General features: G+C 40.2%; 1 protein-coding gene across 1 annotated transcript in view; it reads left to right on the top strand.

Annotated features, from left to right (window-relative positions):
• The window catches only part of cacng2b (calcium channel, voltage-dependent, gamma subunit 2b), a 56,710-nt gene that overhangs the window by 26,112 nt on the left and 14,449 nt on the right, over positions 1 to 16,149 (top strand). Inside the window, exon 2 of the mRNA XM_010739060.3 lies at positions 12,832 to 12,915. Within this exon, the coding sequence (XP_010737362.1) occupies positions 12,832 to 12,915 (84 nt within the window). The remainder of the gene's footprint in view (positions 1 to 12,831; positions 12,916 to 16,149) is intronic.

Here is a 16,149-nt window from a genome sequence, read left to right as displayed (position 1 = left end):
CTTCTTATTAGGTCTTATTTGCCAGCACCGGAGGTTGCTGCTTGGTTTCCCCCTCCTGAGAAATGTAATTCACTCTTTTTTTTTTAAAGTTATGTTTTGTTCTCCTCTTATCTGAGATCATTTTTCACCACTGTAGTAACGAGGAGCACCGCTATGTTCACATCACCTACTGTATTAGCTAGCGTAGTCTCTCTGCCATTTGATGCAGGACAGGTGGAGTACAGCGGATGAAAAGTGCTGCCTGCTGATGCTGGAAAATGAGTTGCACAAGAGTAATGAGAATAAAACAACAAAACAGTGGGCTGTAAAATCAAAAGAATGAGATGAAAGTGTGTCAAACGTTCCATGTTACACATTGTCCGTATAAGAATATTGATTGGTGCTGCTTTAAGACAGGGTTTGCCTTTGATCGGGGTGGTATTGACTTGACAGTCTACAGTTTCTCAGATACTGTGATAAAAAAGAGAGAGAGATCAGTCAGAGATGTGTCTACTTGACAAGTATTTTGTGCCCATGGATATATGATTTTCTGGGTCTCTCTGACCTGTTAATGAAGTGTTTATAGGCCACTACGTTATCAGAACTGGTTGCTATGGACCTATATGAGCTTTTGCACAGCCGTTGCTATGCAGGGAGAGAGAGAGCCAGAGGCCCATGCAGTGGATGAGTCATAGCCCCCCATCCCTCCCCAACCACGCCACCCACCCCTCCGGCCCTCCCTCCCCTCACACTCATACCCCCTGCTTTTCTTCCACTGACTCAATGGGACCTCACACACACACGCACACACACACACACACCTAGTTGGACGTATACACACAGAGCTCCTAGTGGTTTCTTACCAATCGTCTCAGTGGTAGCCAAACCTGTTAACATGTCTCCCCTGTGGATAACAGCTAATGGCTCATATTCATATGCATGTTTGCACACAGTCATAAACACATGGATGTTCTAATGCACAGCTGCATAAATATATATTATGTCAGCATGCACACATACAAATGCGGCCGCAAACACGCGGACGCAGTCGCACAGATGCATACAAACATAAATATACTGTATGTTGATTTTCGACTACAGCTGTCGGGGGGTTTTTTGAGGGAAGCACTCAACCTCGAGGCTGCATATTGAAGGACCGGTTGAACTTTGAAGCTCCCGTGTGTGAATGTGTGCAACTGAAAGAAGAGAAGCATGACAGCTCATAAGTGCTCGGTCAGCTCTTAACCTTATAAATTAAGATGAGGGTATCTGCATAATTTAAATTAAAATCATTTTTTGGATGTGGGATACAGGGGACACATGGCTGGATCAAGCCACGTGACGAGGGGAGGCCAAATCAGGGATAAAGGAGTGACATGGAACGGACACACAGTTAAAAGAGAAAGAGAGCGTGATGAGAGAATGTAATTAAGAGCATGATAAAGGGCAGATATGGAAAAAAAGTGCTGCAAACAACATGCACCATGGAAAGAAAAGTAGTGCTTTAATCTAATTCAGCCGCTTTGTTTCATTCATGCTGCAGAAGTAGAGGGATACTAAAATTACCACTTTTCTATGCCAGACGAAGGTGTGTTTCGCCATTTAAAAGCAAAACCTTAACACCAAAAAAAGCTTCTCAAATTACACCACGGAGCACCGTTCAAGTCTCAGGTATGGCATGAAAACATTTTGCTCAATCTGAAAAGACAAATCATGTCCACCTCTGGCTCATTCTTTGTTTTGCTCAGATTGGCATAACAGCGTGTTGCCAAAGGACAGGCGGTAAATGATCTTCCAACTCTCTTGTGTTTGAAATAGTTTTGTGTTAAACATCAAGAAGCTCATAACAGACAAATTGTATTTTTTTTTTTTTTTACTGCATCACCTACCTGTCATAGTAAAAAGGAGAAAGCAAAGAAAATCACCAACAGCTCAAAAACCCATGAGCGAGCATTGCCTTTTTATATTTTCAACCATTTTGGCCGTTTGAGGCAGACGAAAGGGAGTCTTGATAAATTTATACTAACCATTAACCCTCAGCCTCAAAAATCTACTTAGAGTCAGAATTATTGGTTTCCCGACTGGTAACAGAATACAAATGAAGCTTATTAAGATAAAATGAGGCTTAATGTGACCCGTTTTCAGCTATAAATCTTACACGTGATATAGGCCTATCAGGTTTTTTCAGGATGACATCAGAAAATGAACAAATAAGAGAACAAATGATTTGATGATGTAAAAAAAAAAAAAGAAGAAGAAGAAGAAATCTGACCCAGATGACGCTGTCATTGTGAAGAATATAAATAAAAGTCTTCAAAATTGAGAAACCGTCTACTACTTTGATTGTTGGGGGGGATGAATCTGCAGATGAGTAGCCGGCTTTCAGTGTTCAAACAGAGACACGAGGAAAGATATGGAAGAATATTTGAATGTGGGGATGCTACAACGATGTAGGGAAGGATGGAGGGAAAGAGCAGACCAGTGTTGCTGCTAGTATCTTGGTTATTTATAGTTTAAATGTCCTGGCTCCTTTTGCCTGAATTCATTGTCTGCCCCTCTCTGTCTCTTTCCTACTCTATCCCTCTAGCCTCCCTCCTCTTTGTCTCTCCCTCTCATTTTAACTCCCCCCCTTCTCTGTCTCCATTCTTTCCATCTCTCATCTCTCGCGCTGACTTCACCTCCACCCTCTCTCCCTCCCTCCTCTCGATCTCCATCGTTCTTTATTTCCCCTCCCCGTCCCCGTCCCCTCCCCTTCATCTCTCTTCTCTTTCATTAGATATTAGGTCAGTGCTCCCTTGCACTTCCCCACTCCTCACCCCCACCGATGGCGCTCACTGGTGTGGTGTTTTCTTTAGTAATGTTACGCAACGGCCATCACAGACACACACTGTCGGGCATGGGAGGGAGGTGAGGGTGAGGAAGTAGAAAGAGCTGGATAGGGAGGGAAAGACAGAAAAGGCAGAGAGGGGAGAGAGAGCTCGCTTCGATGACTGACCCATTCACATCTCAACCTTCCTGAGCTAACAGCTGATTCTGACCCATTTACACTGAAGTTTTCCACTGCAGCGTTAATGCATTTTCATGTGATGTAAGCGCGTAACATTTTGACCACGACGCTCATCTTTTCATTCAACTTTTTGTTCTTTTATGCACAAATAATACCTTTGAGTATACGAGTGTGCTTGTGGCGTATAACCAATGCTTAATATTCAAATTTTAATTGCACTACAGCAGCTATGAGTCACTGTCCGCTGTTTAAATCATTTATCAGATCAATAGGCCACTGCATGTTAATTTGCATGGGCTTTCAAAGCAAAGGGAATATTTTAGGATGTTCGAAAGAGGTTCATTCAAACATTTTCACCGTTTTAAACAGAAAGATGTTAGGATGACTCAGGATATTGAATGTATCGTATAAGTGGGGTTAATTAAATGCTAAAAATATTTTGTAAGGGTGTAATCTTCTGAATCTGAATATGTCATCAGTGGAACAGTAACAGTAAGTTCTTTTAGCCAAAATAAATGAAAATGACATTCTGTAATTATATGGGATGACATGCAGGTCAAATCATGTAAAGCACTGAAAAGAAATATATTGTCTTTTCCAAATCAGGCTTCTTTTAGCCAGTTGTTTAAGGTCTTTAAATGAGTATATAAGTGTATCGCTGTGTGATCTGATCAAAATGTTCTTGTGGGTAGGATTTATTGGCATCGTTCAGTGTAGTTGCTGATTGCAACCCCTGGCATCACCATCTCCTTCCTAGCATGAAGTAGAAATAGTAGTTATCTATGTATGTAGTTCCCATTTTGCATTTTGTACATGCTGATTATGACAATTATAGCAGAAACGGCTAAATGAAATCAGAAGCCAGAAAATATTGGGGTGTTATTTTCCCGTCCTGCAGTGTGTGTAGATATCTGACGATGCTGTCAGTTTTTGGATTCCTAAGCACCTTGGAAGATGTTTTAGAGATTTATTTTTTTTGCTATTTAATATTAAACTAATGGACCGGTCGAGTTGTGTAGCCAGTAATTACTCAATTTCACACACTTAATTCTAGAGGAGATTCTAAATACTTCATACATACGTGTTGGACTGTAATATATCTCTTTTCTGAAATCAACCAGCCAAAAAACATGCCGGGGTTTAAATGTTCACTCATTACTAATCTTTTAATTCAAATCCACTAAAGGAATTAAGTGAAAGGACTGAGAGATTAAATCTGGAGAAGTGACACCCAAAACATTCTCCAGCTATTCTGTTATTTTTGATAAACTGCCAATATAATGATACACATAAATCATAATAATACTGTATAATCTGAGCTCACATCAGACTCTCTGGCTCTATCGGACTGTGTGTTGTAACAGAGAGAATATTTGGGGGGATGTAATGTAGAGCTGCAGAATGAGGGCAGGTAGCTGCTCCACATATAGCTGCCTGGTGTAATTTTATACAGGACTAAACATCTGTTGCCTCATTTATCAATGAGCTTTGCTGGGACGCTTTCAGCTTTGTGTGTCTCTCACATTTCTTTCATTTCTGTCACTTCTCTGTCTCTCACGTCTCTTTCTGTCTGTCTCATTCTTCCTCTCCATCCTTCCCCTCCCTCTCTTCCTCTTTTTATTAGCCCCTTTCATGCCTTTTCCCTCTTCCTCTCCCTCTGTGCCAAATGAACACATCGCAGAAAGTTTCACTAAACAAAACTAGGATAGAGCAGTGAAGGGACCAGCGAGGGAGAGCTGTGGGATTTCTCAAAAGCGGGACAGTCTGGTTGTTTGCAGGTGGTTGCTGTTATTCCCCATTAAAACTTTTCAGGTTTGATTATTAACTCTAATTGTTTAGTTGTTTGACCCTTTTTTGTTCCAAATCCTGAAAAGTCTAAACCATTGTACATATAAACGTGTGCACACAAAGGTGGGAAAGCAAATGTCTTCCGTAAGTATTGTGTCATCTGTATCGATGTATGTTTTCCTACCTGTACTGCACTTGTCTCAAGTATTTTAATTTTTGACACCACGTCTCTCTGGATCCATGTTCTTTTATACTTTTTGCATCTGTTTGTCATTTGATTTTAGCCACGTAAATGGTGTAACTAGAGAAATTGGTCTGTCAGTCCAAACTCTGGTCATGGCTAAAATATCTCTAGAAATGTTATACGGCTTGCCCAGAAGGCCTTGATCACATCAGCATTTTTGAACAGAAACTAATTAATTTTTTAGTGTAACTTTCTGAGGTGAAATACATGTGTACAGCTCTTTTTAAAGTGACATGCATACCATCTTGTTAGTGCAGATTTGTGAGGGACTAGGAGAGCAGGAGAGCCTAAAGTCATCCAAAAATCAGCTGTGCCGCACCATCTAGTTTAATATAACCCAGATTTATAAAGCACTATGCACAAGAAATGCAGTGTGGTTTGCAGTCAGTTGTGAGACAGGAATGGATGGTTACAAGTACTTTCCCCTAAAAAAATTGTGTTAACTTATTGTCTGGATCATGACCAAGGAAGCAAGAAGTTACTGCGTCACCAAGTTTCTGGCAGCAGAGAATTTAGTTGTGAAAGCATGTACCTTGTGATCCTGTTTTCACTGTGCATTTGTTACCACAGTCATCTTGAGAGTAAGGATTCGGTAAAACGCTTTATTTCCTGCTACAGCTGGCAGGTTCAGATTGCTGTACCTGTTTTTTGTGACGCTGTTTAATGTGCTCTGAAAAACTGCAACCCTTGTTTGAGACTAGTAGGCACTCACCAAGTTGTAAAGCTCTTGTCCTGAGAGTGCTACATGCCGGTGACACAGTATAAGTCCTACTTTCAGCTACATAGAGCTACTCTACAGCTCTGCCCCCCAAAGGTGTTGATTGTTTGTTTTTTCTGCTCCATGAAATTACGTGACTACATCTGCCAACAACAATAACCCACCTTTTACTTTTACAGTACACATTTGATTTTGTATGAAGAGAGCTGCTCCTGTTTGATATATATATACATATGTATATTGTTAGTCTTGTCGTAATATATATATACCACACCCCACACACACACACACACACACACACACACACACACACACTTATTATATATATTTATATATAATATATATATATATATATATATATCTATATATATATAATTTTGAAATCCAATCACTGTTAGTCTTGTCTTCATGTCATTTACTCTATGTAGACTAAATTTTTGAGTAAAATAGCATATAGCTCATTTTAAATGTTAATTAGTGTTAATATTGGCTTTCATTGCAAATGGTTTATAATGATAACGATATTTCTCTGAGGCTACATTTTTGCTGTAATTATGATATGAACAATATGATATGAACTCAACAAAAGTCCATTCACATTTTCGCCAAGATACATACTGTATGGCTAATACGGCACACTGCTTTCAAACTTGTGCCTGCCTCCTTCATTTTAACACTGAGGGAAATTTTAGCAGTGATAAACTCATTTGGACTGAAAGTGTGAACACCTGGTTATGGGATAATCTCCGACCACCTGGCCTCTTTGGTCCCCTTCACCACACTGCTTGTGTCCTGCCAAATTACAATTAACCAGCCATTTGTGCTGCTGTCACATTAGCTGCTTCTTGTTTTGTGCCACATGACACAAAAACGTGCTCCATTTTCCTGTTTAAAAAAAAAAAAAAAATCAAAGACACGATGGAGGCTTTTTTTTTTTTCAGCAACAAAACCCAGCAGTTTTCTCTCTGTCACAACTACACATCTAACTAATTTATGTTATGTGTGCACACACATGCGTGCCTGCAGTCAGGAAAAGTAATTGCTTACTCTAAATTAGTTAGCGCAAGTAGGGTGAGAATCTAATTCCACATTTATTACAATTATCTTTAATAGGTCTCTCTATTGTCGAATGTGTTCGGAAATTGTGCGGAAATGAATTGGGCTGTCCGGGTTCAAAGATTAAAATGAAATACGGCTCACAATAAAGTTGTTTAATGACGTGAATGTTTTTCAGGCGACTCTGTTCTCTGCTTCTTGAAGTGAAACACGTCCTCTATGTCAAAGTTTTTATCCTGAAAAAGTTTGTATCATATTGATTTTATTTAATATTTTTATTCCCAAGCTTTTTAGTGTGTAGCTAAATCAATAAACATTTATAAATAATATATATATATATATACACAAGGGATTCAAAAAAATTTTTTTACCATTTTGTCCGTATGTATGTATGTATGTATGTATGTATGTATGGATTATTGAACAATCATCATGGGCATCAGTCAAGGAGTCTTAAGGGCTTAAGATTTCATTATATTTTATCATATTTTCTCCTTCCTACACAATACAGCTGCGTACTGTACACAGTGTACAATGTTCACAGATCACTTTTAGTTGAATGAGTTCATACATTTAAGATAATAAATATCAGCTCTTCCTACCTTAAAATCAGTCAGACAGTTCAGCAATGCGATAAATCCATGAAAACTTTATGGGGCTTTTGTGTTAAAGGGTTAAAGTTATATAACCTGCATCACGTGTTTCCTTTGATGGGTTCTTGTATTATTATGTGAGTCTGTAGTGACAGGAGGGAAATAAGAGTCGCTTCTCATCACATGAGACAGCAACAGTAGTTTAAAGGTATGTCACTGAGTGACAGATACACATGAGTCAATTGGCCTGAAGGATTTAAGGACTGCTGGCTGGTTGTTGCAGTGACTGTTGGACTGGTCAAGAAATAGGATTTTCCTCTGTGGTCCAATGCAGCATAAAACTGCTCAGCTCATCTTGCAATCACATCCACCTGTTCACCACTGCCTCTTTATTCAGTGTAGTTGCGGCCTCATAGTCATAGTCGACTCGGCTACAGCTACAGATGTAGAATAAAAAAGGATGTTAGAGAGTTAACATGTAAAAAGATGAAAAGCAACCACAGGTGATGTCCGCCTTTCCGATGTCAGATCAGAAGTACTGTTTCTGTAACTTTCCGATACCGACAATGGTGGGGAGAAAAGAGCATCACTCATGAGATAATCCACTCCCGGATGAATTAACATTAATTGATCAAGAGTAGAAAATAACACATTTTCAGCGCATGACACATCTGAGCTGATAGCCATCTTTGCTGTACAACACGTCTCCATCGAGGTCTCGGATGTTGATCCACCTTTGCAGCTGGGGGATTACTTTAATGGCATTACTGTGTCATTAATGGCACACACAGAGCTGGTTCAGAGCGTTTTATACTTTACATTACATGTCTCACACACACAAACATGCACCCATACATACACACACACTCTTCCCGCAGTGGGTTAGGGTGTTAATACTTCATAAATGGATGTCTGACAGTGTTTCATCGCACTACATTAACTTATCCTTAACAGCCATGAGGTCAGTAGACAAGCAGGCCTCTGATTGGCTTGTGACAGCAAGGCGGTCACCGGGGTCTCATATTATTGGTATAAATCATCTGCGGAGTCACAGGGGCCCCTGTTGCTGTTAGGATAAGTGGGTGACCGAGCCATCCTGACCCCTGAGGTGCAGGTTGGTCTCGGAATAATAGTATCTGTTCCATGTTTAACCAGGATGTATAATTTATCAGGGGCAATTTGGAAGAGCGACACCTCATTATGACGACTGCTGGGAGAGGAGCAGGAGGAGGAGGAGGAGAAGGAGGAGGATGAAAGAGGAGATTCTCAGGATTATATGGCGACAGACACAAAGGTTTTGTTTGTTTCCACGTGAGCAAAAGATTGGATGATGTCACGGAAGGGTTAGGGTTCGGAAACATGCAACAATTTAGTAGAAATAGCACAGTGGCATGACTTTTATCAGTAAAATCAAAGTACAGAGAATTTAGGCTTGTACGGTTCAGATTCGCCTCACATGGCTGCTACATTAGGCATAATTTAGATTAATTTTGATGCATATTGATTCAGAGACTCAATGTATTAGCTTGTAGCCTCCTTCCTTTTCTTTTTAAAGAATCAGCTTCTGGTAAATGTGCAAGGTTCAGAACTGAACCGGACATGAGAGTTTAACTTAAGGTTCCCAAAACTACGTAACTCTTTAAAATATTATTGTCTGTCCAAATTATTTTTGGTAATGATATTAGCTATATTCCATTTTTTGCACAATATCGTGTACATATAATGCAACAAAGTGGTTATCAATATTAAATATGCTAAAAATGTTGCTTAAAGTTCCCACACATCCAGTGAACACAGGTGTTTTCGCTTCTCCTTCATCTCTGTGTCACTGGCATTGTCACCATTAGGGTGGGATAACGTATCCCTTCATAATCCTTATTTTTAGTTTAGTGATCTATTGTAATCCTCAACCTGAGCAGAAGTCTAATCAGAGATTAATAGGGTGAGGTTTTACTAATTACATTAATGATGGCCCTGTTGTATTCAAGTTTTCCAGTAAGTCATCACCGTGTGACAGTGAGGCAGCATTAAAAATACCAGGATCGTGAAACTAAAGAAAACAAACGGAATTCAGCCACCATCGTTATGATTATTTTATCATTTAAACCTGTCCTTTTCCTACTGTGACATGTCAAAATGTCCTCCGTGACAATTCGCTTATCCCAGTTTTAGCCTTAAATCAGTCTTACACCCACAGATAAAAATGATAATTTGTCACTGTCAGCCCAAACACACATTGTTTAGTATTTCCACTAGCATCAGTGTTAAACTTTGTCACTGTTTTTGATTGGTAAAATACAGGAGTCATCACATATTAGCAATGATGAAATATAATAACGACAACACACTAACTGCACATTTTTTGTTGTAAATAAAAGAATGAGCAAATTTAACTGGTTTTCTTAAAGCAGTTTGGCGTGGACAACAGACTAGTGTCAAATTTCTTGAAATAGAATAGAAGGCTTTGTTGTCATTGTACAGAACACAAAACAAAATTATAAATGCAATAGGAGAAAAGAAAAAAAAGGGAAACGTATAACCTCAGCAAACGACTAACATCCATAGCCAACAACACAGGGTCTAAAAGAATAAATAAATGAGATGTAGCTGCACTAGAACAGGTGTAATCATTGTTGATATTAAGATGAAAGCATAGAAAGAACAGTGTGTGTGTATTGTGCTCAGCATTTAAAATCCTCATGGCTGAGGCGTTCTGAGATATGCTGAAATTTTAGGTCCATTTAATGTGTTTTGGTTTCCAGCCATCTGTTTAAGTCAATACCATCAGATGATGACATAATGCTGTGTTCAGGCTGCACAGGTTTCATCCCTGTCGAGACAATAAAGTGTGTTCTTGATTTGAATTGCAGAGAGAAGAAAGAAAAGGGAGAAGAGGAGGAGGGTGAGGAGGAGGAGGAGGAGGAGGAGAGGAGGGCTGAGCTGCCAGCTCAGTTCAAATGGGAATCTGGTCCTTGGGGTACACGCACATGTATGCATGTGAGAGACAGATAGAGGAGGGAGAGAGCGAGAGAGAGAGAGAGAGAGGGTTGTGTGAGCGAGAGATAGGAGAGAGAAGGAAGGGAAAATGCAATTCCAGATTACATGTGCTTGTGCTGCAGCGTGGGTGGGCATGTGTTGGAGGGAGTGAGGGAGAGTGTGAAAGGGAGAGAGAGAGAGAGAAAGAAGAGAGAGAGAGAGCAGTGATTGAGGAAAGAAGAGTGGAGATAATGGAGATTCTGCCCCGGCAAGTGAGTGTGTGAATTGATGTGTTTGACATAATGCTGGATCTTCATGTGGAGACACCGGTCAAATTAAAACTGAAAACCAAACACCGACACAAAGAAGTTATTATTATTAAAGTTGAGGGAGAAAATGGTACAACTGTCTTCTTACTTTGCACATCTCCTAGCAACCACGACAGACACCATTTTGAATGTGTTAAAATAGCGTGGCTGCATGTTGAGGATATAACAGAAATCATGCGAGTGGATTCATGACAGGAACGGTAAAAATGAATGGTCTGTGCTTGAAGGTTGACTCCAAACTGAATGAGCTGACGTGTTGTCTCGTAGTAAGTAGTTGTCATTTAACCTGGTGGTTTACAGACCTGAGGGCTGAGTAACACCTAAAGAGACATATCACACATAATGACAGACTTCCTCCATCACTGTGTAGATGGAATTCAACAACCAAATTATAGAGGAGAGACGTATGGAAGCTGCTGAGACAAATGTTGTAAATTACGCAGCCAAATTTGGAAGTTTTTAAAAAGTATTGTAAACTTCATTTGAAGCGTGGCTCTGCTGTCAGAGCTGATATTAACTGTATTAAGATTACTAAGACTGGAACAACTGGGAATATCCTAGTTAGATTTAGATGGCATTATCTCCAACTCAATAAATGATGATGTAATGATTCTGATACTGATGACTCAGGGTTTTTTTCTTTAGAAACACTGAGACCTCCTTTGTGTCCACTGGAGGGCAAACTACATCACCTACTCATCGACACTTTATTTTTATTCTCGACTCAAAGCTTCTTGAGCGTGCACAGCGTGATTCGTAGCACGGCTTTGTACCGTGCCTCACATTTGCACAACAAATTGTTGTAGTAAGTAACTGAGACAAGTGATGATGTGAATGTGAGGCTGTTTTCTCCAGAGACGCGCAGCGCTGTTGCTCATCGCAGTCCTCTCAGGAAAGGAACAGAACTTTAACACAGCTCACACAGAAATTATAAGATGATGAAAGCATTTCGCTGAAAGGTTTCCAGACTGCTTCCTGGTGAAATATCTTTAATGTATCTATCAAAGTCTACCTGATGAAAAACACTTCTGTTCGCCTGTTCTGTTCAAGTGTTTGCTGAGGTGTATTAAAGATATGTAAATATGAAACAGGCTTGTGGTTGAGTTCTGTCATCATTTTATTATTATTTTTTTTCCACTTTCATGTGTCAAGCTTTGGTGTAAAATTGTTCTTCTCCTCTGTGGTCATGACGAAAATGCAAAATATCTGAAAACTTTGCTGTAAGTGCTCTCACCGGTGATGAGTGAGACAGCCAGCGAGGCTGCTGACAATAGAGCTGATGCTTCAGTATGTGTGTGTGTGTGTGTGGCTGTCTGTGTGTATGTGCCTGTAAGTGTGAGACATATTGTGCAAGTGTATGTGTAACCGATGCCCATTTGAAAGCCGGGCGCTAGTCTTTCGTCCTTGAATCGCCAATTAACAAGGGCCCATTTAATTGCAGTGGTTTGGGAGGGCATACAATTACCACTGGAGCTGAACCAAGCTAAACACACATACACACACACACACACATGCACGCGCGCGTGTGTGCACACAATTCTTCTTAATGAGCGGCACTATCAGCTCTCCTTTCTTCCTCTCTTTCATTTGCATTTTGCTCACTCTCTCCTGCCTGCCTCCTCTTCACCCTCCCGCCTGCTCTGTCGAGGCGTTTAGATTAAACTCCTCCTGTCTTCCTCCTCTTCCTCACTCTGTCCTGTGATGTTTCCTTCAAAACTGTTTACGAACCCATCTTCCTCTCCTTGTTTCCTTTGTCCAAAATGTTGCTGTCTATCTAACCCTCTTTTCCTCGTTCTTCTTTAATTCCCATTTATTTTGTCCCTTCTTGTCTTCCTTCTTTCACCCTTTAAATGACTCATTTTTCTGATTACATGTCCTTCCGCACCTCTCATTTCTTTCTTTCATCTCTCATCACCTCACTTTTTACTGCAGTTAAAGTGGGGAGTTGAAGGACATACTTAACTGTGCAAACAATCACAAGAAGCATACACACAAACATGTACTTACACATAAGTTATTGGGTTTTATTGTGTATGTTTTCTGTTCAATTTCTCCCAACATGTCAATGAATGCTTTGACTGCTTTGACTTCTGACTGTATTCCTAACTCTTCCTTGTATTTCTCTTTTTTTTATTACACAGGTTCCTTTAAAGGCATGTGCAAGCAGATAGATCACTTCCCAGAGGATGCTGACTATGAGGCAGATGCTTCAGAGTATTTCCTACGTGAGTCCATCAGTACATCTGTCTATATTCTCAGAACATATTATATGTTTTCATCAATTTTTCATTGAATATTTCTTGGTCTTTTATCCATAATGTTTAGTCCTTTCACTTCACTACTTCCTTCTTGAAATTCCCCATTTTCAATGACTATATCAAAATAGTTTCAACTTCAAAACTAAATCCCACACACTCTAAATGAATCCTATGTGCTATATTTACTAAAAATGACCATGCTATGTCATCAGAGATTAAGGAAACATTGAAATTGTAGCTTCTTGACACAATACTGCAGCCAGTATGTTCTCCTTGAAATCCAGTCCGGACGGTCTGTTTATGTTCTTGCTTGTTTGGTTTCACCCACTGCCCATGTCAGCACGCCGGGGTGCCAGATATGAAACAAATTTGGCACAAATACAGTGTGCTACAGCCATGGAAAAAAGTGAGCAAAGGGGACTCTCAACAGGCTTTCAGTGCAGGAGACGGACATTGTTTTCTGGGGGTTATTGCTCTGAAGAGTTGGTAGGGTGGACTGGCCAGGTCATGGGGGCTTTTCCACATATAAAGTTGTCAAAACAGCACTATCACATTACTGTTGTTGAAGGTGAGATGTTTCTATTTTCGAGAATTCTACTGGGGTCTTGAAGGGTGTTTATTTGTGCTCAACGTAACTCAACGATAGAAGACCTGGGATGAAAAGTTTAAGGTGGAAGAGGGCAGACATAGATTAGTGAAGATGAGAAACAAGAGAGCAGTGTAAGGTGGAGGTCCTCAGGATGAGGGATAGAAGGTAGAAGTCAAGGGATGAGGAGCAGGTTACTGAGGTCTAAAGAGAAGACCAATTCTAGGAGGTGAAAGAGTACAGAAGGAGAAGGTGGTAGGAGAAGGCAAAAAGACAAGGAGAAGGGAAGGTTAAGGAGGTGAAGGACAAGGAGTAGGGTACCAGTGCAGTGCTGTTGCTCTCCCAGCGGCTTGCCAATTAGGACACTTTCTTCTATAAATACTCCAGGCTCTGCTATGTGGGTCACACCTCTCCTTCTTCCTTCCATCCATCCCTTGCCTCCTCCCTTTTGCTTTCCATCCATCTGTCTGTCCATCTCCACCGAGGCCTGCACGCCTGTCTGACAGCTGGTGGATGGAGGCCATGGGGTGGAGCAAGGCGATGATGAAGGAGAGACGGAAACAAAGTTGGTGCTAAAATCAACTTGAATTTTAAAAAAAAAGAAAGTTTCTCAAAGTTTTAAGCAAGTTTGATTTGAAAAAGACTGCATCGATTCCTTCTTAATTACTTTTGTTGTGTGTGTCTAGGTTTATGAATCCTGAACTGTGTTGGGCTTCTAGGCGAGGTGTGATTCCTAAAGGTCCTTAAGGGCTGTCTGAGTGGGTCCTCTGTAGAGGACAGTATTGCTGCTTGTTGTCACCCAAAAATGTACCCACTCAAACAAATAATTCCCAACGGTGATGAGACATTGATCAGTTGGTATCCTTTTCACCTTTGTGGCCACTGAAACAGCCGTCGCCAGTTTTGGAGGGGAAGACAGAAGCTGCTATTCATTTTAAATCTGTTTTCTCCACATAAACACTGATTGCTTATTTTTATTGTACATTGCCATGACAACCATTTTAAATATATGTACACTTAAGCTCGGGACAAACCTAAGGACTAGCTTAAACCTACAACGGCTGAATAAACCATAATTTTACACAGAGTTTTTCAGCTTTTGACAGTCAAGAAGGAGTATAAACCATCTTACAACTGAGTAAAGACACTTAACATCAACAACCGGTCAGTAAAACCTTGTCCAGACCAAATCTTTCCATTATGTGAGTGGGGGTAGTGGATGCGGGGGTGTAGGCCACAGGGGGTCTCCACAAAAAAAACACAGCAACCTGCACCAAAGAAGCTGAGCCAGATTTAACTTTTGGCAAAACGCAACATGACATCTCGCTGCAGCGGCCAATCAGACATTCAGAGCAGTCAAACTCCTACACAGTCAGCCTGAAATGTCACTGAAAGCGAACTGAGTTCAAGGACTAAAGTATGACAATCTACTTGTTGTACTCTGGCTTGATTTGTGTCCGATGGTTCAAGAGAAGGAGAGACAGGGAGAGAGAGAGAGAGCATTAGTTGAGTGACATAGACAATAAATGAGAGTGAGGGAGTGCCGGTATTGAGAAAGCCGGTTAATCAGCAAAATAAAATGTCATTTTCTTTAAGTTTATTTCATAGCTGTTACATTTAGCACCAATAAACACTAATGATAATGAGCTATTTAGCCAATAAAAATCATTTTGACTAGGAATGGTGGATATGTACAGCATGTATTTCAACATTGCTGCAGCAAGTCTGGACCATAATTGTATGTGAGTGTGACAATTTGAACCCTTTGTTCTTAATCTGTTTTCCTGAGCATCGCTTTTGTGGATTGTAATTTTCAATGATACGGTAATCAAAACTCATTCTACTGTTGCACTCACTGTAAGTCACTCTAAATAATAGCTACATTTCTGACAATGACAATGTAAATGTGGACAATGATACATTCTGACAGATGGAAATGATGCAACATGTTTTTATCGCATACACATTCCCACCTGGGAGCTTCCCAATACAACCGCAGACGTTTACAAGTGGCCTCTGAGAGGCTCGACTGGACTTGTTGAGTGCCTTGTTATACAGTAGCTGAGAGAGGGGAGACCACTCATCTTCCCAACCCTCTACAAGGCTCAAATGTTGATTCTTCAATTCCCAGGCTGCTGCCAACTTGAATTCCAATCATATCATTTCACAAGCCTATGATAATGATATGAAAAAGATTGTCAAGGAAGCTTGGTGAAACAACAGCACTCAGTGTTTGTTGAATGGTGGTCCCCTGATATCTTCAGTACAATGATAGGTGATCACCTCAAACAATTAAATCAGCTTTTTCACATTCCTCTGCCTCCAAAAACAAATCGTATGACTGAATTTGTTATGGTGTGGTTTACGTTTAGCCAGCCAAAACTACTTGGCTAGGGAAATATTGTTGACATGGTTGAAATACATTCCATTGTCACTTGTCAGGTGATATTTAATAGTTACAATTGACAAGCTGTCAAATATGATAACTTAGTCTGGGGCAGTTTGACATTATGGTTTGATGAGTCGTTGAAGTCGGGTGATATAGTATAAAGAATGAAAAAAGTCTGCATATTGGAGGAGTTTGATGTGAGTGTATCAAGTGAACACAGGACCTT

This window comes from Larimichthys crocea, chromosome X (genome assembly GCF_000972845.2).
Source record: "Larimichthys crocea isolate SSNF chromosome X, L_crocea_2.0, whole genome shotgun sequence".
Lineage (NCBI taxonomy): Eukaryota > Metazoa > Chordata > Actinopteri > Sciaenidae > Larimichthys > Larimichthys crocea.
The sequence above is the reverse complement of the archived record's forward strand: the minus strand, read 5'-3'. Positions and strand labels throughout refer to the sequence as shown.